Source organism: Chiloscyllium plagiosum, chromosome 2 (assembly GCF_004010195.1).
Source record: "Chiloscyllium plagiosum isolate BGI_BamShark_2017 chromosome 2, ASM401019v2, whole genome shotgun sequence".
In the NCBI taxonomy this organism is placed as follows: domain Eukaryota; kingdom Metazoa; phylum Chordata; class Chondrichthyes; order Orectolobiformes; family Hemiscylliidae; genus Chiloscyllium; species Chiloscyllium plagiosum.
In genome coordinates, this window is record NC_057711.1 from 91,443,481 (window position 1) to 91,461,342 (window position 17,862).

Genomic DNA, 17,862 nt, shown 5'->3' on the forward strand with positions numbered 1-17,862 from the left:
TTGAATCAGCTGATAATGTTGCAATGTGTCATGAAGCAACATATGAAGCAACTTTTGAGAAACAGCATAATTCTCATTCCAAAAAGTTTTGAAACTCTTTTGCTGTAAAATAATGCCTAGCTAGATATTTCAATTTTGTTAAACATTTATTTTTCCTTACATGCAGACAAATAGTCCAACAGCCAACTTCCTAATCTTGTCGTCAGTGAGCATTAGGACATATAACACACATTTGTGAGGGTTATTACTATTGCTTTGGATGTGATAAGTTAAGTCAATACTGACCAAAGTTCAAAATTGACCCTTTATGATTTCCAAGGCTAAACAATTCACTAACTCGACTATCTTTGCTCCATACTGCTTCTTTGTCAGGTAGCTGATGGAGCAGGATCATTGATCTTTTACTATAAATTTGTATCCAAAGTGTCATATGGGCTGATGTGATGTATTGAACAAACTTAGATTGCTGCTAAGTCTTTAAACACTTGAGAAAGTTTATGCTGGGTTAGAGTTTTAACTAACAGAATTATAAGTTGATGTTTCATAATTGTTTACCTATAACTAGGGTCTATTTATTTGTAACAAATAGTAATTTGGGGCGGCATGGTGGCTCAGTGGTTAGCACCGCTGCCTCACAGTGCCAGGGATCTGGGTTCAATTTCAGCTTTGAGCAACTGCCTGTGTGGAGTTTGCAAATTGTTGCCGTGTCTGCAGAGGTTTCCTCCGGGTGCTCCGGTTTCCTCCCACAGTCCAAAGATGTGCAAGTCAGTGAATTGGCCATGCTAAGTTGCCCATAGTGTTAGGAGCATTAATCAGAGGAAAATGGGTCTGGATGGGTTACTCTTGGGAGGGTTGGTGTGGATTTGCTGGGCTGAAGTGCCTGTTTCCATGCTGTAGGGGATCTAATCTAATCTAATTTTCTTGAGTATAGAAAGCTGGCCTGTGCATTCTGCCAATCTGGGTCTTAAAGCCAGGTAAATGGGTCAATTCTGTGTACGTTTTTTTTGTGACAATTCTGGGACTTCCAAGGCCTGATTACCCCAGGGAGGTGTAAAAATACATAATGACCTCCTCCCTCACTAACATCCATTGTCTGAAGAAGTCTCTGTTAATAATGTGCTCAAGACAGTTAATCAATTAATGCCTTCCGCTACTTTTTCCCTCATTCTTTCATAGGATCAGGCATTGCCGAGAAGGCTGTGATTTGTTATCATTCCTAATTGCCACTGAGCTAAGTATTTCGCCTGGCCATTTCAGGGTACACATTTAAATGTTAGCTTATCAGAGACAAAGGAATATTATCATGAGGTTTGGACTAACGATCCTTAGACATCAGTTCCAGTTCCACCATGCAAGGTGGATAAAATAAATTCATTAAATATTTCAGGATAAAATTAAAATCTCATATCAATAATGAGATATTATAAATATATTTATGCTATAAATTACAGGATTGTCATAAACACTGATTTGGTTTACTAATACAGTTGACTCTTAATTGCCTTGTAAACTTGCCTAAGAGGCCAATCAGTGTATGAAATTTTACTGTGGGTGTACTTAAATCAGCAGTTAGAGAAGACAGCTTACCATCACCGTCTTAAGAGAAATCAGGGAATTAGGGATCATCAAACATGTTTGTGAACAGTGCCCATATCCCTTGAATGAATGAAATGAAGTCTGGACAGACTTCTGCCAGTGCCTTGAGTGAGACAACTGAGGCAAGGGAAGGTGAGGGGGAGGGATAGCAGGAAGCTACATTGTGAAGGCCCTCAACATCACCAACACATTGATCCAGAATGAGTAATTTCTGCATTCTCTGGCAGGAAGAGGTCTCCCATAATAAGCGAGAGGAGCAGGCCACACACACCCTTCAGATTTGGTTCTTAGCAGAATGGACAATGGTGCTAAAAAAAATCAATCCAGTGCAGTAGTGGTCACTCTCAATGATGATAAATTGCTAAATTATTATGCACCCTCTCACTAAAACTTGGGAGTTATTGAGTTCGTTGTCACTGAACATGTTTGCCACCTCCTCCCCATTCCCCTCCTCCACCACCCCTCCCCCCCAACAAACTACAACTGTAAACTGCATGTTGTCTAGGGACATACTCAAACAGTGTGTCAAGAGGTTTGTTATGTTTTCCTTAATATTTGCTTATTCTTTTACTATTTAATAAGTGTATTCAGGAGATAAACTCAAATTTTATGGAAGTTATTCTGTCACATTCTGAAGTCAAAATGAATTAGTTGGAAGAATCTAGACCTCTGTGCAAGTGAAACCAAGTCGAATGTAAGAAGCGAGGGATAGTTTACAATAATAGTTTGAAACATGCAAACTCAGAAACCTGGAGTTAAAACAAAAATACAAGAAAAACAAAACAAAAACATGCCAAAATACAGAGTTTGATCTGCACAGAGACTAGAATCCTGCCCAGGGAAAGAAGATATATGAATTCTCTTCAAAGTAGTTGTTTCATGATCAATTTAACAGGAATATTAATTTTGTACATATTAAACATTTAACACCAGAGGAATTAATTCTTGCTACTTCTATAATGGTCAAACAGGGGTTCATGGAGCCTAACACAAGGGAGTACCAAAGGAGTTGAAATGTCACTGAATTTTATTTAGGGCTTGGTCTAAACAATACCATAGACACCGTGCATCAAGTATGCTGCTTTCTGGATTTATTTCAGTATTTATCAAATTATGTTGATTTAATCAATGTTTCTATCATCACAGGGTTCTTGAAGTGTGTTCCACTACTTGTAAATCATCCCTTATGCAATAAACAATAGCTATTTCAACCACCTCAACTTTTCAAGACCAATTACCTCAAGAATCTTGAACTAAAGGGAATAGTTGCAGAATAAATTCTTAGTTCAATTATTATGTCTTTGACATTCTTCTAAAACAGTCCTCTTCTATTTAATCAGATTAGTCAAATCCTTCTCACTCAAAAAAAGGATATGAAGTTTTGTTCAAGAACTTCAGCTAATTTAAATTGAATTCCTCAGTCCAATCAGTTTGACATGAAAATTTAAATACTGCAGGGATGCTGGAAATCTGAAATAAAAATAGCAAAAGCTGGAACTATTCATCAGATCAAGCAGCGATTGTGGAGAGGGGAACAGACCTTTAGTTCATATGACAATAACATAGCTGTAATATTAGTTAACTAAATAATTCAGGGGCCTGACCTAATTTACTGGTGACACAAATTCACAGCAGCTGGTGCAATTTAAATCCAATTGATTAATAATTCTGGAACATAAAGCTAGTACTGTATCAGTAATGGCAACCATGAAACTAACAAAATGTCATGGAAAAATACTGGTTCACTAATGGCCTCCAGAGAAGGAAATCTGCCTTTCTTTTTCACTCTTCCTTTGTGTAATTGTAGGCCCACGGCAATGTGGTTGACCCATAACTGCACCCTCTGAAGTGCCTAGAAAAGTGAAGGCACTCAGTTGTGTTGATCTAATACACCACAGGGATGCAGTGGCTCACCATCACCATCATGAAGGCAATTAGAGATGCGTAATAGGTGTAGCCATAGCGGCAATACTCACATCTCTTGAATGAACAGACGACTATGCTGGACAGAATTTTACTAGATCCTAGGTAGCCAGAACATAAGTGGAAATGGTAGGGAGCTCATGTTCATGCAGTCCAGCTGATGGAGAGGTTTCCAGGGCGGATCATCTGCCCACTCTCAGAAAGCAGGCAACTGATCTACATAATTAAAGCCCTATTAAGTGCAATTTTACAGGATATTGACATTTTGCCCACAAAGTAGTGAATCTCTGCTCGGAGACCATAAGCTTCATGGGAGTTTTCTCCCTGCGACTCAATGATTCCATCAGAGAGGCTTCCCCTCAGTTATCCTTAATGTTAATTTGTACTGTTCAGTATGAGGTGCCTCACCCTGAGATTCACCAGAATTCTCTGACCAGGCACACAGTGTCCACCTCTCTTGGTGATGCTTCCAAAGCTTCAAAACCTAAGAGACCTCTAATTGAGCCAGCAGCTTCAGAAGCCTGTCCACCATCTTCAACCACACAGCAGGATCTTCTGTAAAGCGGATGAGCCAACCCACTGCTACAATTGTACACATGGAAACTCTATTTAGTCCTGTCTTTGGGTTGATGCCAGTAACGAAATCCAGCCTACTGTTTCTGTTTTCCTATTCAGTGTGGCTGGTTGACATACTGAATATGTCCTTGGTTCGGTTTTCATTTTAGTTCTGAAACAGGTTATTTAATATAACACGAAGCAACAGCTGAGTCGAAATCCTGAAACTCCTTCCATAGCAGGGGTTACCTATATTAAATGAACTGCAGCAGTTCAAGGAGGTAGATTATCGCCACTTTCTCAAGGAAATGAGGGATGGGCAATAAGTGTTGACCCAGCTTGAGATGCCCATTCCCTACAATGAAAAAAAAATATTGTCCTAATGAAGGAGGATAGCCAGGGAAAAAGTTACTGCAACACATTTATGATCAGACAATTACAGAACAGTATTGATAGTAGCCTTAAAAACATATTTGCAAATATTTCTGGACTCTTACGAAATAGCCTGCAGCAGTAGAAGCAAAAAGACAAATAACAGGAAACAAAATCGTTCCAGAAATTAAATTAACTTTTAACCTATAAAAGTAACAGCCTTCCAAAAAGATAGTATTGTTTTGAAAATCACAGCATTTGTTTCTGCGGTTGCCAATTTATATATTGTGGCAAATCTCCCTCATGGCACAGAAACTTGCTGATTGATTAAATAAAAGATATGTTAAGTTTATATACATTATACTTGTAGCATGTCTGCACAAGATTATGGATACATAGATTCATATATAAGACAATTATGTAATCTTCTTGTGAGATCCAGGTTGTTATGTTCAATGAAGGCAGAAAACAAACTTTAAAAGGAAACAAAAACAGAAATTGCTGAGAAAACTCAGCAGGTCGGGCAGCAACTGTGGAGAGGAAGAAAATTTTTACAAAACAAGCAGCTATTGTTTAATTGTTCTTTCATAGAACATGGGAGTTGTTGACACAACCCTAACTGCCCTTGTAAAGTGATGCAAGTAGAGATGATTAACAATTTTGATAGGAAATCAGATGGGCATTTGGAAGAAATAAGACATTGTTCAGGACTATATAAAATGGCAGGCTTGTTCAACAGACAGCTAGCATGGACTCAATGGCTGCCCTCTGTGCTGTAAATAACTCTATCATCTGTAACTATGCAATGCTGTAAGACTATTTGATAATCTGTAAATCATCTTGACAAGCATGGCCATTCCATGTCCCTCTACAGTGGACGTCGTTTTCCTAAGATTTCAATCTTCAGCCATAATTTTCTTCAAGAAATGCCACAAAAATGGTGCTGTTAGAGCCTTTGGATGCTAAGTGAGAGCAGTCCATCTTCTCTATATTCATCATGGTGCAGAACCAGATCATACAATTCTTCAACATTGAAGACAATCAATCTGCACCCACATGCATCTTTGACCATACTAACAGCCCCACACCAAATGAATAGCAGGAGCTGACATACATGGAGATGTCTCTCAGAGAAAAATCACATTCCTATAACCCAGTTATTGCAAATATACAACTAATAATAAAAGTAATCCTGGGAAAACAAGTCCAGGTAACTAGCACATCAATGGAAGTGGCATTTGTAGGTGCAGGAGCATCCATCTAATGCCAACTTCACTTCCTCCTCCAGCTGAATAAATGTTTAAAAGAAACACAGTTTGTATTTATTTATCATATACCTTTACTTAGGGGAAGCACAATGCCAAAACCTATTGAACACTACTAGGCACAGTGGAGAAAATGCTGGTGTCAAGGGCATTGAGCATGACACGATTACTTTTGTAATTCTATGATGCAGGTATTTAATGAAATATTCATCCTTAGATGTTTCCTTATGACCTTTCCTCATGTTAGGAATGCCATTTGTCTCTGAGTTGGAGATTCAAATCCTAACCACTGTTATGCCAGTGGTTGGCGCCGCCTATCTTCCCTCACTTGTTCTATGGCAAGGCCTTTTTAATAAGCAAAAATGTGCAACATACAATAATAAATTTGACAACTTAGTCAGATTGGATTTAACATTCTCCTGTCTATGAAGTCATTTAAACCTTTACTTCAAGTTACTTTCTGGTCCATCAAAATGATGCTGACATTGGACACCTCATTCTATCGGTTACCAGCTGTTGGCCACCGTTTTTCAATTGTGTAAACAGTCAAGATTTCAGTGATTTGTAATAATTCCCCAACAGCTGTCCATCCAGTTTTCCTGGCAATTGAAGTAATGGTGACACAATGGATTGTCAAAAATGGACAAATCATGGCAACTGCTAGAGTAATCAGCATGCACTTCATGATTCAATGCTGAGGTCACAGACCAGCTGTACATGGACTAGAACCTCTTTCTATTCATAAGCAGAACAATAACAGGGAATATTTCTTGGCAGCAATTTAAGGGAAGCCAGATAGACTGTATGATTGCAAGGCTCTCTCACATTATAGATCTTCCACATGGGGATATATTAACTAAGTGATTGAAAGAATGACTTACTAATTTGGCAGTTATCCCTAGCTGGTATTTAGAGAGAAACAGTAGCATGAAACTTCAATGTAGTAGTTACTTTTACAACCACTAACACATTCAGTAAGTGTTTAAGGTATAGCAAACACAATGCACGCTTAAAATTCTACACAGGAAAATCAAAGTAGAATTTGCTGAGATTTTAATTTCGTGTGGAGTAATTTCAGGCTATTCAGATTATGCATTTACATTTTGTTGTTAAAATAGTCTGGTCAAATTCAATTTGGTGATCAAAAACAATCTAAGACCTGACCATGCATTACCTATAAAGATCATGAGACGATAAGACAATAGGAGCAGAAATTAGGCCATTCAGCCCATCGAGTCTGTTCCACCATTCAATCATTGCTGGTAAGTTTCTCAAACCCCATTCTCCCGCTTTCTCCCTGTAACCCTTGATCCCCTTGATACTCAAGAACGTATCTACCTCAGTCTTAAATATACTCAATGACCTGGCCCCCATAGCCTTCTATGGCAGTGAATTCCATAGATTCACCACTCTCTGGCTGAAGAAGTTTCTCCTTATCTCTGTTTCATAAGGTCTACCCTTTACTTTATGGCTATGCCCTCAGGCCCTAGTCTCTCCTACCAATGGAGACATCTTCCTAGCATCTACACTGTCCAGGCTATTCAATATTCTGTATGTTTCAATTAGATCCACTCTCATCCTTCTAAACTCCATCGAGTATAAACCCAGAGTCCTCAAAATTTTCTCATAGGTTAAGCTTTTCAATCTGGGGACCATTCTCAGGAACTTCCTCTGAACACACTCCAGAGCCAGCACATCCTTCCTGAGTTATGGGGAAAGTGAGGACTGTAGATGCTGAAAATCAGAATCAAAGGGTGTGGTGATGGAAAAGCACAGCCGGTCAGGCAGCATCTGAGGAGCAGGAGAATCAACATTTCGGGCATATGCCCTTCATCAGGAATGAGACGTGGGGCCCAAGACTGCACACAATACTCCAAATGCGGTCTGAACCTTATAGAACCTCAGAAGTACATCCCTGCTTTTATATTCAAGTCCTCGCAAAATAAATGCCATTACTGCATTTGCCTTCCTAATTACTGATTCAACCTGCAAGTTTACCTTGAGAGAATCCTGGATTAGAACTCCCAAGTGTCTTTGCACTTCAGACTTCCGAATCTTCTCCCCAAGTAGAAAATAGTCCATGCCTCTATTCATCCTACTAAAGTCATCACCTCACACTTACCCCACATTATACTCCATCTGCCACTTTCTTGCCAACTCTCCTAATCTGTCCAAGTCCTTCTGCAGCCTCCCTGCCGCCTCAATGCTACCTGTCCCTCCATCTCTCTCTGTATTAACAAATCAGTTAAAATTCTTTATAACATTGTCATATTAGTATTTGAAGTGTATTTCACTCTCCTCGCTACAAAGCCAAACTGATACTCTTAACCTGACCCATCCCCAGCTCCTCTTGCATAATTACTTACTGATGCTGTTCTTCTCCTACTCAGCTTATGCTGGTATTCTTCTCTTGTTTTCTTTGTTTCTAGTCGAAACAGGTGCTGTCTCCCTACTCCTTTGGCAAAAGTGAATACTGCAGATGCTGGAGATTAGAGTCGAGTGTGTGGTGCTGGAAAAGCACAGCAGGTCAGGCAGCATCTGAGGAAAATCGGCGTTTCAGGCAAAAGCCCTTCGTCAGGAATGAGGGATGGAGAGGTAAAGAGGAGGCGGGGTGGGGCTGGCGGGCAGGTAGCTGAGAGTGCAGTAGGTGGGTGGAAGTGGGGGTAAAGGTGATAAGTTGGAGGGGAGGGTGGAGCGGATAGGTCGGAAGGAAGATGGACAGATCGGACAGGTCATGAGGACTGTGCTGAGCTGGAAGGTTGGAACTGGGTAAGGTGGGGAAATGCAGAAACTGGTGAAATCCACATTGATGCCATTGGGTTGGAAGGTCCCGAGGCAGAAGATGAGGTGTTCTTCCTCCAAGCATTGGGTGGTAAGGGAGTGACAATGGAGGAGGCCAGGACTGCATGTCCTTGGTAGAGTGGGAAGGGGAGTTAAAGTGTTCAGTCACAGGCCAGTGAGGTTGATTGGTGCAGGTGTCCCGGAGATGTTCTCTGAAGCGCTCTACAAGTGGACGTCCTGTGTCCCTAATGTAGAGGAGGCCGCAACGGGAGCGACAGATACAGTAAATGACATGTATTGAAGTGCAAATGAGACTTTGATGGATGTGGAAGGCTTCTTTGGGGCCTTGGACAGAGGTGGGGTGGAGGGGGGTGGCGGCAGAATGTGGGTGCAGGTTTTGCAATTCCTGCAGTGGCTGGGAAGGTGCCGGGAGGGAAGGGTGGGTTTTTAGAGGGCGTGGACCTGACAATGTAGTCGCGGAAAGAACGGTTTTTACCATTGCTCAAGTCCAAGCTCACTTTCCTTCTACATGGGCCCTAGTAAATGATACTGATAATCATTCCCCATCAGATTATGCTGGTACACTCACTCACCTCACGATTTCAAGCCACCTTTCCCAATCAGATTATTGAATAATTATAGAGTGACAAAGTAATGGAGATGTACAACACGGAAACAAACCGTTCGGTTGAACTCTTCCATGCTGACCAGATATCCTAACCTAATCTAGTCCCATTTGCCAGTACTCGGTCCACATCCCTCTATATCCTTCCTACACAGATACTCCTCCAGATAACTTTTAAATGTTGTAATTGTACCAGCCTTTATCACTTCCTCTGGCAACTCATTCCATACACGCACCGCTCTCTGCGTGAAAAGGTTGGCCCTTAAGTCCCTTTTCAATTCTTCCCCTCTCAACCTAAAGCTATGCCCTCTAGTTCTGGACTCCCCCAGCCCAGGGAAAAGACCAAGTCTATTTACCCTATCCATGTGCCTCATGATGTTATAAACCTTGAAAAGGTCACCCCTCAGCCTCCGCTGCTCCAGAGAAAACAGCCTCAGCCTATTCAGCCTCTCTCTGAAGCTCAAATCCTCCAACCCTGGCAAAATCCTTTCTGAACCCTTTCGAGTTTCACAACATCCTTCCAATAGGAGGGAGACCAGAATCGCACACAATATTCTAAAAGTGGCCAAACCAATGTTCTGTTCAGCCGCAACATGACCTCCCAACACCTATACTGAATGTTCTGACCAATAAAGGAAAGCATACCAAACACTTTCTTCACTATCCTATCTAACTGCAACCCCACTTTCAAGGAACTATGAACCTGCACTCTAAGGTCTCTTTGTTCAGCAACATTCCCCAGGACCTTACCATAAGTGTATAAGTCCTGCTCTGATTTGCCTTTCCAAAATACAAATTGTCTATACCCTCCTCAGGTCATACTGGTTTTATCCTATTCTCTAGGTGCTAGTCTGAATACCTATTTATTGCTGTTGTCCCAGTGGCTTGAACATTATTGCCTACTGCCAAATTCCTGACCTCAAACATACTCAAGTGAACATGAGCAATACGTTTTGCCAACAGCACCTAGAAGAAAGTATGCTAGTTGTGTTTGTTTTCATTCATGAAAGAAACAAGTAGAAATTCAACATTGCAGCAACTAAAAATTCAAACAGTTCCACACTGTGTTACATGTATTTAATTAGAAACTGGGAAACAAGACAAATTGTATGAGTCCGTACCTGCACCTGGAATAATTGCCAATTTTGTTTCGACAAGTCCCATTTTTGCAGAGGTAGCTGTAAGTAAAGAACAGAAGTAGACATTGATCAGAGACTTGGTTTACACACTGAATTTTTAGTACTGTTTAGAAAGTGTTCACTTGTAGGACCTTCATTTTTCAACCTTTTGGGTGCTCCAACAATTATATTAGTATTGATGTTCTGAAAAGCCATATACTAAATATTAGGATAAGAAATATGATCACAATTTATGGATGAATAATTCTATGTATGGGCTACCCCTATACTACAAAAAATACAATAAATGTATTACTGAACTGTATTACTAACTTTGATTTAAAGTTAAACTAGAACTATTTTCCACTCAAGACTAAATACTCTTGCCAGTGTACAAAATTACATCATGTTTGAATGGATGCATGTGCCAGCTCATAGCGAATCAATTTACAAATTAGGAAGATCTTGCTACACTTCAATACAGACAATAATATATTGGATTAAAAGATTTAGTACAAATTTTAAAAGTATGAAAGGCTTTGATGAAATCAGCAACAGAAGGCTGAACGTGGAGTATTGATTTAAAATTTTCACAAATTTGAAGTGGAGCTGAAAGTCAGTAATGTAGAAGGTAGATGAAGCAACTTCAAATTGTTAGCCATAGAAAGCACTTTCTGAGAAGTGCCATGATCAGCAGCCTCTGACCTGGCCATGGCTAGAACTCCAAGAATAAATGGTCAAACCCTATCAGTTTCAGAGAAAGCAATGGCATAGTGATAATACCACTGGACTAGTAAGCTAGTACCCCATGTAAAATTCTGGGGATGTGGATCAAATTACACCATGGCAGGTGATGAAATATGCATTCAATAAAAATATGGAATAAAATGCTAGCTTAATGGTGATTGTTGTGGATTGTTGTAAAAACCACTGTGGATTGTTGTAAAAACCTTTCTGGTTCAATAACGTCCTTTAAAAAAGAAAAACGTCTGTTCTCACACGTCCTGGCCTACATGTGACTCCAATTCACAGCATCTGTGTGAACTCTTAACTATCCATAAGCAAATAGGAATGGGCCAGACAGCAATGCCCACATCCCATGAACAAAAATAAACTGAAAAAAGGTATCTGTGTTGGACATTGCCCTTCATATTCTGGCATGTTGCTGACAGCTTGGGGAATAGATCTGCTAGCCGTAAAATTAAGGATATTTGGTTAAAACACTACTTAAATACCTACTAGAATATTTAGATGACTAATTCAACAGCTGCATTTGTGTTCTCCACCCACGTCCAAATTGGGATTTTGTCACTGGGTCAGAATTCTGGAACTCCCTCTCGAACAATATTGTGAGTCTACCTACAGCACATGGACTGCAGCAATTCAAGATGTTAGCTCAGCACCACCTTCTTAAAGGCAACTAGGATAGACGATAAATGCTGGCCTACATCCCATGAACGAATAAAAGAAGAACTAATGACCACACATCACCTTTAGAGAAGTTAACTTTCAAGACACATTCAAGGCCTTCCGCACTTGCAATAACAACTGAAAACTGAATGCAGAAGCTGTAAATCAGAAACAAAAACAGAAGCTGCTGGAAAAGGTCAGCAGGTCTGGCAGCATCAGAGATAATGTTTCAGGTCCAATGACACTTCCACAGAACATTCTGGACCCAAATAGTTAACTGATTTCTCTCCACAGAAGCCGTCAGACGTGCTGAGCTTTTCCAGAAACTTCCATTTTTGTTGCTAGTAATAACTCCCTCTTGAACACTGACAAATTAGTTAAAGCTGATGAAGACAAGAAATGTGATAATAATTTATGGCCAAATAGTTATGTGTGCCATGTACTATGGATTCAACTGGAAAGACAAAGTAAGGACTGCAGATGTTGGAGATCAGAGTCAAAAAGTGCTGTGCTGGAAAAGCACAGCAGGTCAGGCAGCACCTGAGGAGCAGGAGAGTCGGTGTTTCTGGCATAAGTCCTTCATCATTCCTGAAGGCAGCCCTATGGTCTGGTATGTCTATGACGACTTAAATATTTAACAAAGAAATTAACATGGTATGGAAACAGTTTAGACCCTGAGGAAGAGGAGCTCTACTTTCCCAAAGTGCTCGACGAGGGGTGACAAAAATTTATGGTACCCTAATTCTAAAAATAAAGTTGCAAAAATACAGCATACTCCCTATTCTACTTGTAGCTACTCCTAACTGGAAATCTGTGAAGTGTATCATCCTCACATCTCATTTGCAAATATTCTGTGACATCCATGATCCAATAATCACTAGGCAGACTCCTCCTTCTATTGTTCTCCATTTGCCCATTATGAAAAAATCTTCAGTTGCTTTTAGCTCAGATCCATTGTTTAAGTGTCTTATGATCTGCACATGGAATTTTAAGCATACACCTTGGCATTCACGTTTCAAATATTTTCACTTCTTCCACACATTTTATTTGCTGTCCAGACTTCTTAGGCAAACAGGGAAGTGAATACAAGATAATATCATAGCCATTTTCTTTTTTCTTGTTACAAGCCTGAGATTTCTTATCATCTACATCATATTATCTTCAAAAATTATCTGGCTATCTCTATGGTTGGTATTGAGAAGGGAGTTTGATATTTTTGTCACAACAGTCAAGGAATGGCCTTAGAATGCTGTGTAGATTAGAAGGAAACTTGCAGGAAGTGATATTCTGGTGTGACTGCAACTTTGTCCTACCTAGTGATAGAGGCCATGGGTTTGAAAGGTACTGTCAAAGAATGCTTGGCAAGTTGGTGCAGCAGATCTTGTAGATAGTAAACACTACTGTGATTGTGTGTTGAGGGTCACACATTCTTTGGCTGGATGTCTTTGTCACAGATGGCTTCTTATCATTGGCACGACATTCATCCAGGCAAGTAAAGAGTTATTCCATGACAGTCTTGAGTTGTGCATTGTAGCCTTTTGGACAGGCTTTGAGTCAGAGAATGAGTCACTTGCTGCAAGATTTTCAGCCTCTGATCTTCTCCCATAGCCATTATTTATTTGGCTAATCACATTAAGTTTCTGGTCAATGCTCATCCCCTGGATGCTGATGATGGGGGATTTGCTATTGACAATGCTGTTGAATGTCATGAGGAAATGGTTCTTTCTTGTTGGAGGTGGTCACTGTCTAACACTTCAGTGACTCAAATGTCACTTGTCACTCATTAGCCAAAGCCTGAATGTTGTCCAGGTCTTCCTACATCTGGACAATGGACAGCTTCAGTATCTGAGGAGTTGTGAATGATTCAGAGTTGTGGTAGAAAAGCGATAAACATTGCAATCTAGAATCCATATCATAGTGATTTAGTGTACAAATAGCTTAATGACACAGGCTGAAATTATTTAACAATTATCATTTGAACACAACAAAAAAATCAAATAATTATCTACTTTTACTTCACATTTTGAGGCGCAGTGGATAACGTTCTTACCTTGAGCCAGAAGCTCTGGAATCTAAACCCATCCAAAGAGTTGATGGTCAAAAAGGTGCATTCTGTGGACGAGCAAATTAACTAACAACCTGAAAATCCCATCAACACTCAGTAATGACAGGTGGTACAACATTCTTGGTCAACTATGTGATGGAAAGGAAATCGGAGCCTCTACCATCGCTAACCATACCTCCAGACTACAACACGCATGTGTAAAATTGCACATTGCCAAGTCATCCGACTTCCTAATTGCATTACCTCACAACATCAAGAAAAATTAGAGAGCAAAAGTCTGGAGGGAACCTTACAGACTATTTCCCATGCGATTTCACTAAACATTTAATGGAATTGTCTCTTACCAGCCACACGAATGTCACAAGCCAGAGCCATTTCTAGGCCCCCTCCTAAGGCAGCTCCATCAAGAACAGCAATTGTGGGCATTGGGAGGTTACCTGCACACAAAAGAATTTTCTAATAAAAATTGTAATGTTGGAAGTAATATTCCTTTCAAGACAAATTAGCTTTGTTTCAATTTGTACACACACATTTTCAAAAATTCAAATAATTAAATTCCTCTATTTCTTATGTCAAGGTGAGTGGTTAAAAATCTTATCTCTGAGCCAAAAGCTCTGGAATCTAATCCCATTGAAATGGAAACCATTGAAGCTGTAGTACAGAAGTAGCATTACAAGTAGCATTAAACCTTTCACCCAACAGCTTCAATTCATGAACACAGAAGCCATAATACAGTATGATTATTTTAACAATAACCAAGGTGTTGATTTATGTATAAGCACAGTTATCTACAACAAGGTTGTGTGTATCTTTTCAGGCAATAAAGCTGAGCTCTTGCTTTGATGATTGACTCTCACATAGTGTAAGATTTTTTAGATAACCAGGACTCCCACCCCACCATCTGAAGCACTAGTAGGGACCATAATTTCCCCATCAATGTTAGATAATGCACAGCCAATTAGCATTTGACAAGGTGTTAATTGGCTTTTTGAGGTGGATTTCCTTCCTCAGAGAGCTGCCAGCTAATTGGATAGTCTAAAGTTCTATGTGAAAAGTTTCACATTGGAGAGGTGACCACAGCTAAACTTTGAGCCAGTACTTGAAGATCAGCAATTAACCAAGACTGCATTGAATGTTAAGTCTGAGTATCACTGGGACTTGGTTGGTAGGGCCCAGTGAGGGGTCCAAAAGGGGCCAAGTTTGAGAGGTGGTGGTGGGATAAGAGTTAAAGATAGCTATAAATTTAGGGAGTAACCCATATGGGCACAGCAGATCCGCAAAAATGGCTCTCAAGCTCAACTCCAGCCCACACAGATGAAGCTCACAGACTTCCCACATGGTATGGGCCTCCTTCTGTTGAAGGGAACATGGCAGCTGAGGCAGTAAAGGCATTTAAGTGGCCCCTTGAGGTCTTCAATAGGCCAAAGCACAAGTGAGCTATCCATTGTCCTCCTTAAAATGGGAAAGGTTAGAATGGCTGGCAGGCAGGCCATGAGTTGCAATTTTTGTGCAATACTTTGAAAAATTTCTAAGCAAAACTATAATGAGCAATAATGCCTTCAATTTATGAATGAAGAATTTAGATTCTTCATGAAAACCTGGGAAATGCAGATGTCCAGTGACTACTCCACACTGCCCAGTTAATTGGAATTCTGAGGCAAATGTGAAAATTACTTTGACGTGTACAAGGCAACCTTAGAATGGAAAAATTGAAGGAATGCAAAGTAGTCAGTCCAATAATTAGTCATTCTACAACTAGAATCTTCCAATAATTTATTCTTCCAATAACTATAATTTTATCAGAGCCAGAAATAGAAAGAGGACTGAGTTATGAGATTGAAATGAAATAACTGAAAGCCATATTTCATTTTGATCACTGTCATTTTGTTGCCAGAATGAAGAATTGGAGATCTAGTCAGAGTTCAAACATTCAACACACACAACTGAAATCAATCCACTCAGCAACGTGGGACCTACGTAGAGATGTTCTCACCCCAATCACATATGGTGCATGTAAATTACTAGATCTATTGTCACAACTACAGACATCTATGTGCAATGGAGAAACTTCCCCTTCACAGAGTTAAAAACTGAAAACATATCATGCCTATTGGTCAATTGTTCCCTCACAAAAGGACCAACAATTGAACAACAATTACACACCAGAGTGGCAAGGTGGCTCAGTGGTTAGCAACACTACCTTTCAGCACAAGGGACCCAGCTTTGATTTCAGCCTCGGGTGACTGTGTGTAGTTTACACGCTCTCCCTGTGTCTGCATGGGTTTTGTCCAGATACTCTGGTTTCCTCACACAATCTAAAGATGTACAGATTAGGTGGATTGGCCATGGGAAATGTAGGGCAACAGGGATAGGGTAGGGAGTTGAGCCTGGTGAAATGCTCTTTGGAGGTTCAGTGTGGATTTGGTGGGCCAAATGGTCTGCACTGTAGAGATTCTATGATTCGCAATAGCAATGCAGCATCATTCCTGAATCCAACTGACACGCATAACAACATTGTCAGTCCCATCTCAGGAGGCAAGGCAGTTGCCACTAGTTAGAAAGTTGATGACACCTCAGGGTGCCTCTTCAGGGAAGGCCTGCCAAATTAACTTTAAAACTGACAAAATAAAAACCAAAAGAACTGCAGATGTTGTAAATCAGAAACAAAAACAGAAGTTCTGAGGAAGGATCACTGGATCCGAAATATTAATTTTGATTTCTCTTCACAGATGCTGCCAGAACTGCTGAGCTTTTCCAGCAACTTCTGCTTTTGTTTCTATAAAGCTGACAATTAAATGGCCAGAAGTGGGCTTCCCTGGAACAAAGAAATATGATGACAGAAATCACTCCTCCATCACTTTCCGCCCTGCTCTGACAGCTTCTGGTCAATCAGGGGATAGGAGGTGGGTACTTCAGACAGCAACATGATGAAAGCAGTGGCAGCAGCTAGCAATGCAACCACCTAGCAGACCATGGTCAGTGAGATCCCAGACCATAGATGAATGAGGACGAGTGGGAGTTGTGGGAGAGGATGTGAGGGTGGTAGCAAAGGCAAGGTTTGGCTCTCAGCAGTAAATTGCTTCTTTAATACAGTTCCCTTATCAGCACCAATCAAATGAGCCTCAGCTTTTAGCTCATGAGTGACCAGTTCCTTCATGGAGTAACTTGCAAATGATAGTGTGTGGAAAAATTTTAAATTTTTTTAAATACTGGCTACCAGCGACATCACCAACTGCCGGTTCAAAATGGAGAGGATCTCAAAGAAGATCACGCATATCGACACAGACATCAAGTTTCTGCAGAAATGCAAGAAAGCAGGAAAGATCCCAAAAAGACTATGGGTCATGAACCCACTCAAATTGACCTACAACACAGACTATGCTGAAAGACTTTGCCGTCACACCTCTCACAAACTCCTCAATTATCTTGTACACCAACTCTACAACAGGCACCATAACCTTCAAGTCAAGATAGAGTCCATGTTTTCAGCTTGCATTCAAAATACAGCAGTATAGTTACGAGATACTGCCAAGCAGACTACGCGATAGAACCACCTACATGCACACCGAGAACAAGAAACTGGAGAAACTTGCCATAATCACTAGCAGTAGCCAAGTCTTCCCGGCACTACAGTTGAAAACGGTACCACCACAGGGAAATCAATCGTCAACTTATCGGATCACACCCTTTAACTGGAAGAGATTGAAGTTCTCGGCCAAGGGCTCAATTTCTGCCCCACCACCAAAATGGATCCCATTGGTCTTGTGGCAGACACAGAGGAATTCATGAGATGAATAAGACTCCAGGAATTCTTCCAAGCTGTCACCAGTGAGCCCAATGAGACAACCAATGAACCGGAACAGTTGTCAGAGAGATTCATAATACAGCAACAAAAGGAGGAGTCAATTTGGACGCATCCATAGGGCCGCTGCCCTGGGCGTGACATGTATGCTCAAACTGTCAGGAAATGCGCGAATGCCTAATTCATCAGCTGTACCTAAAAGGTAGGGCAAAATGTCACCCAATCACAATGCAACGCCATCCGTGTTCTCAAGATCAATCACAACATTGTCATCAAACCAGCAGACAAAGGAGCCATTGTTATTTGGTATAGAACAGACTACTGTAAGGAAGTGTACCGACAATTGAACA

General features: G+C 40.5%; 1 protein-coding gene across 5 annotated transcripts in view; it reads right to left on the reverse strand.

Annotated features, from left to right (window-relative positions):
- The window catches only part of auh (AU RNA binding protein/enoyl-CoA hydratase), a 316,065-nt gene that overhangs the window by 72,663 nt on the left and 225,540 nt on the right, over window positions 1-17,862 (reverse strand). For 4 of the 5 annotated variants that reach the window (XM_043714131.1, XM_043714121.1, XM_043714142.1 and 1 more), the window contains 2 exons: window positions 14,055-14,147; window positions 10,239-10,295 (listed from right to left, as the gene is read on the reverse strand). In XM_043714131.1, the coding sequence (XP_043570066.1) occupies window positions 10,239-10,295; window positions 14,055-14,147 (150 nt within the window). The remainder of the gene's footprint in view (window positions 1-10,238; window positions 10,296-14,054; window positions 14,148-17,862) is intronic. The other variant, XM_043714150.1, reaches the window with a different exon arrangement.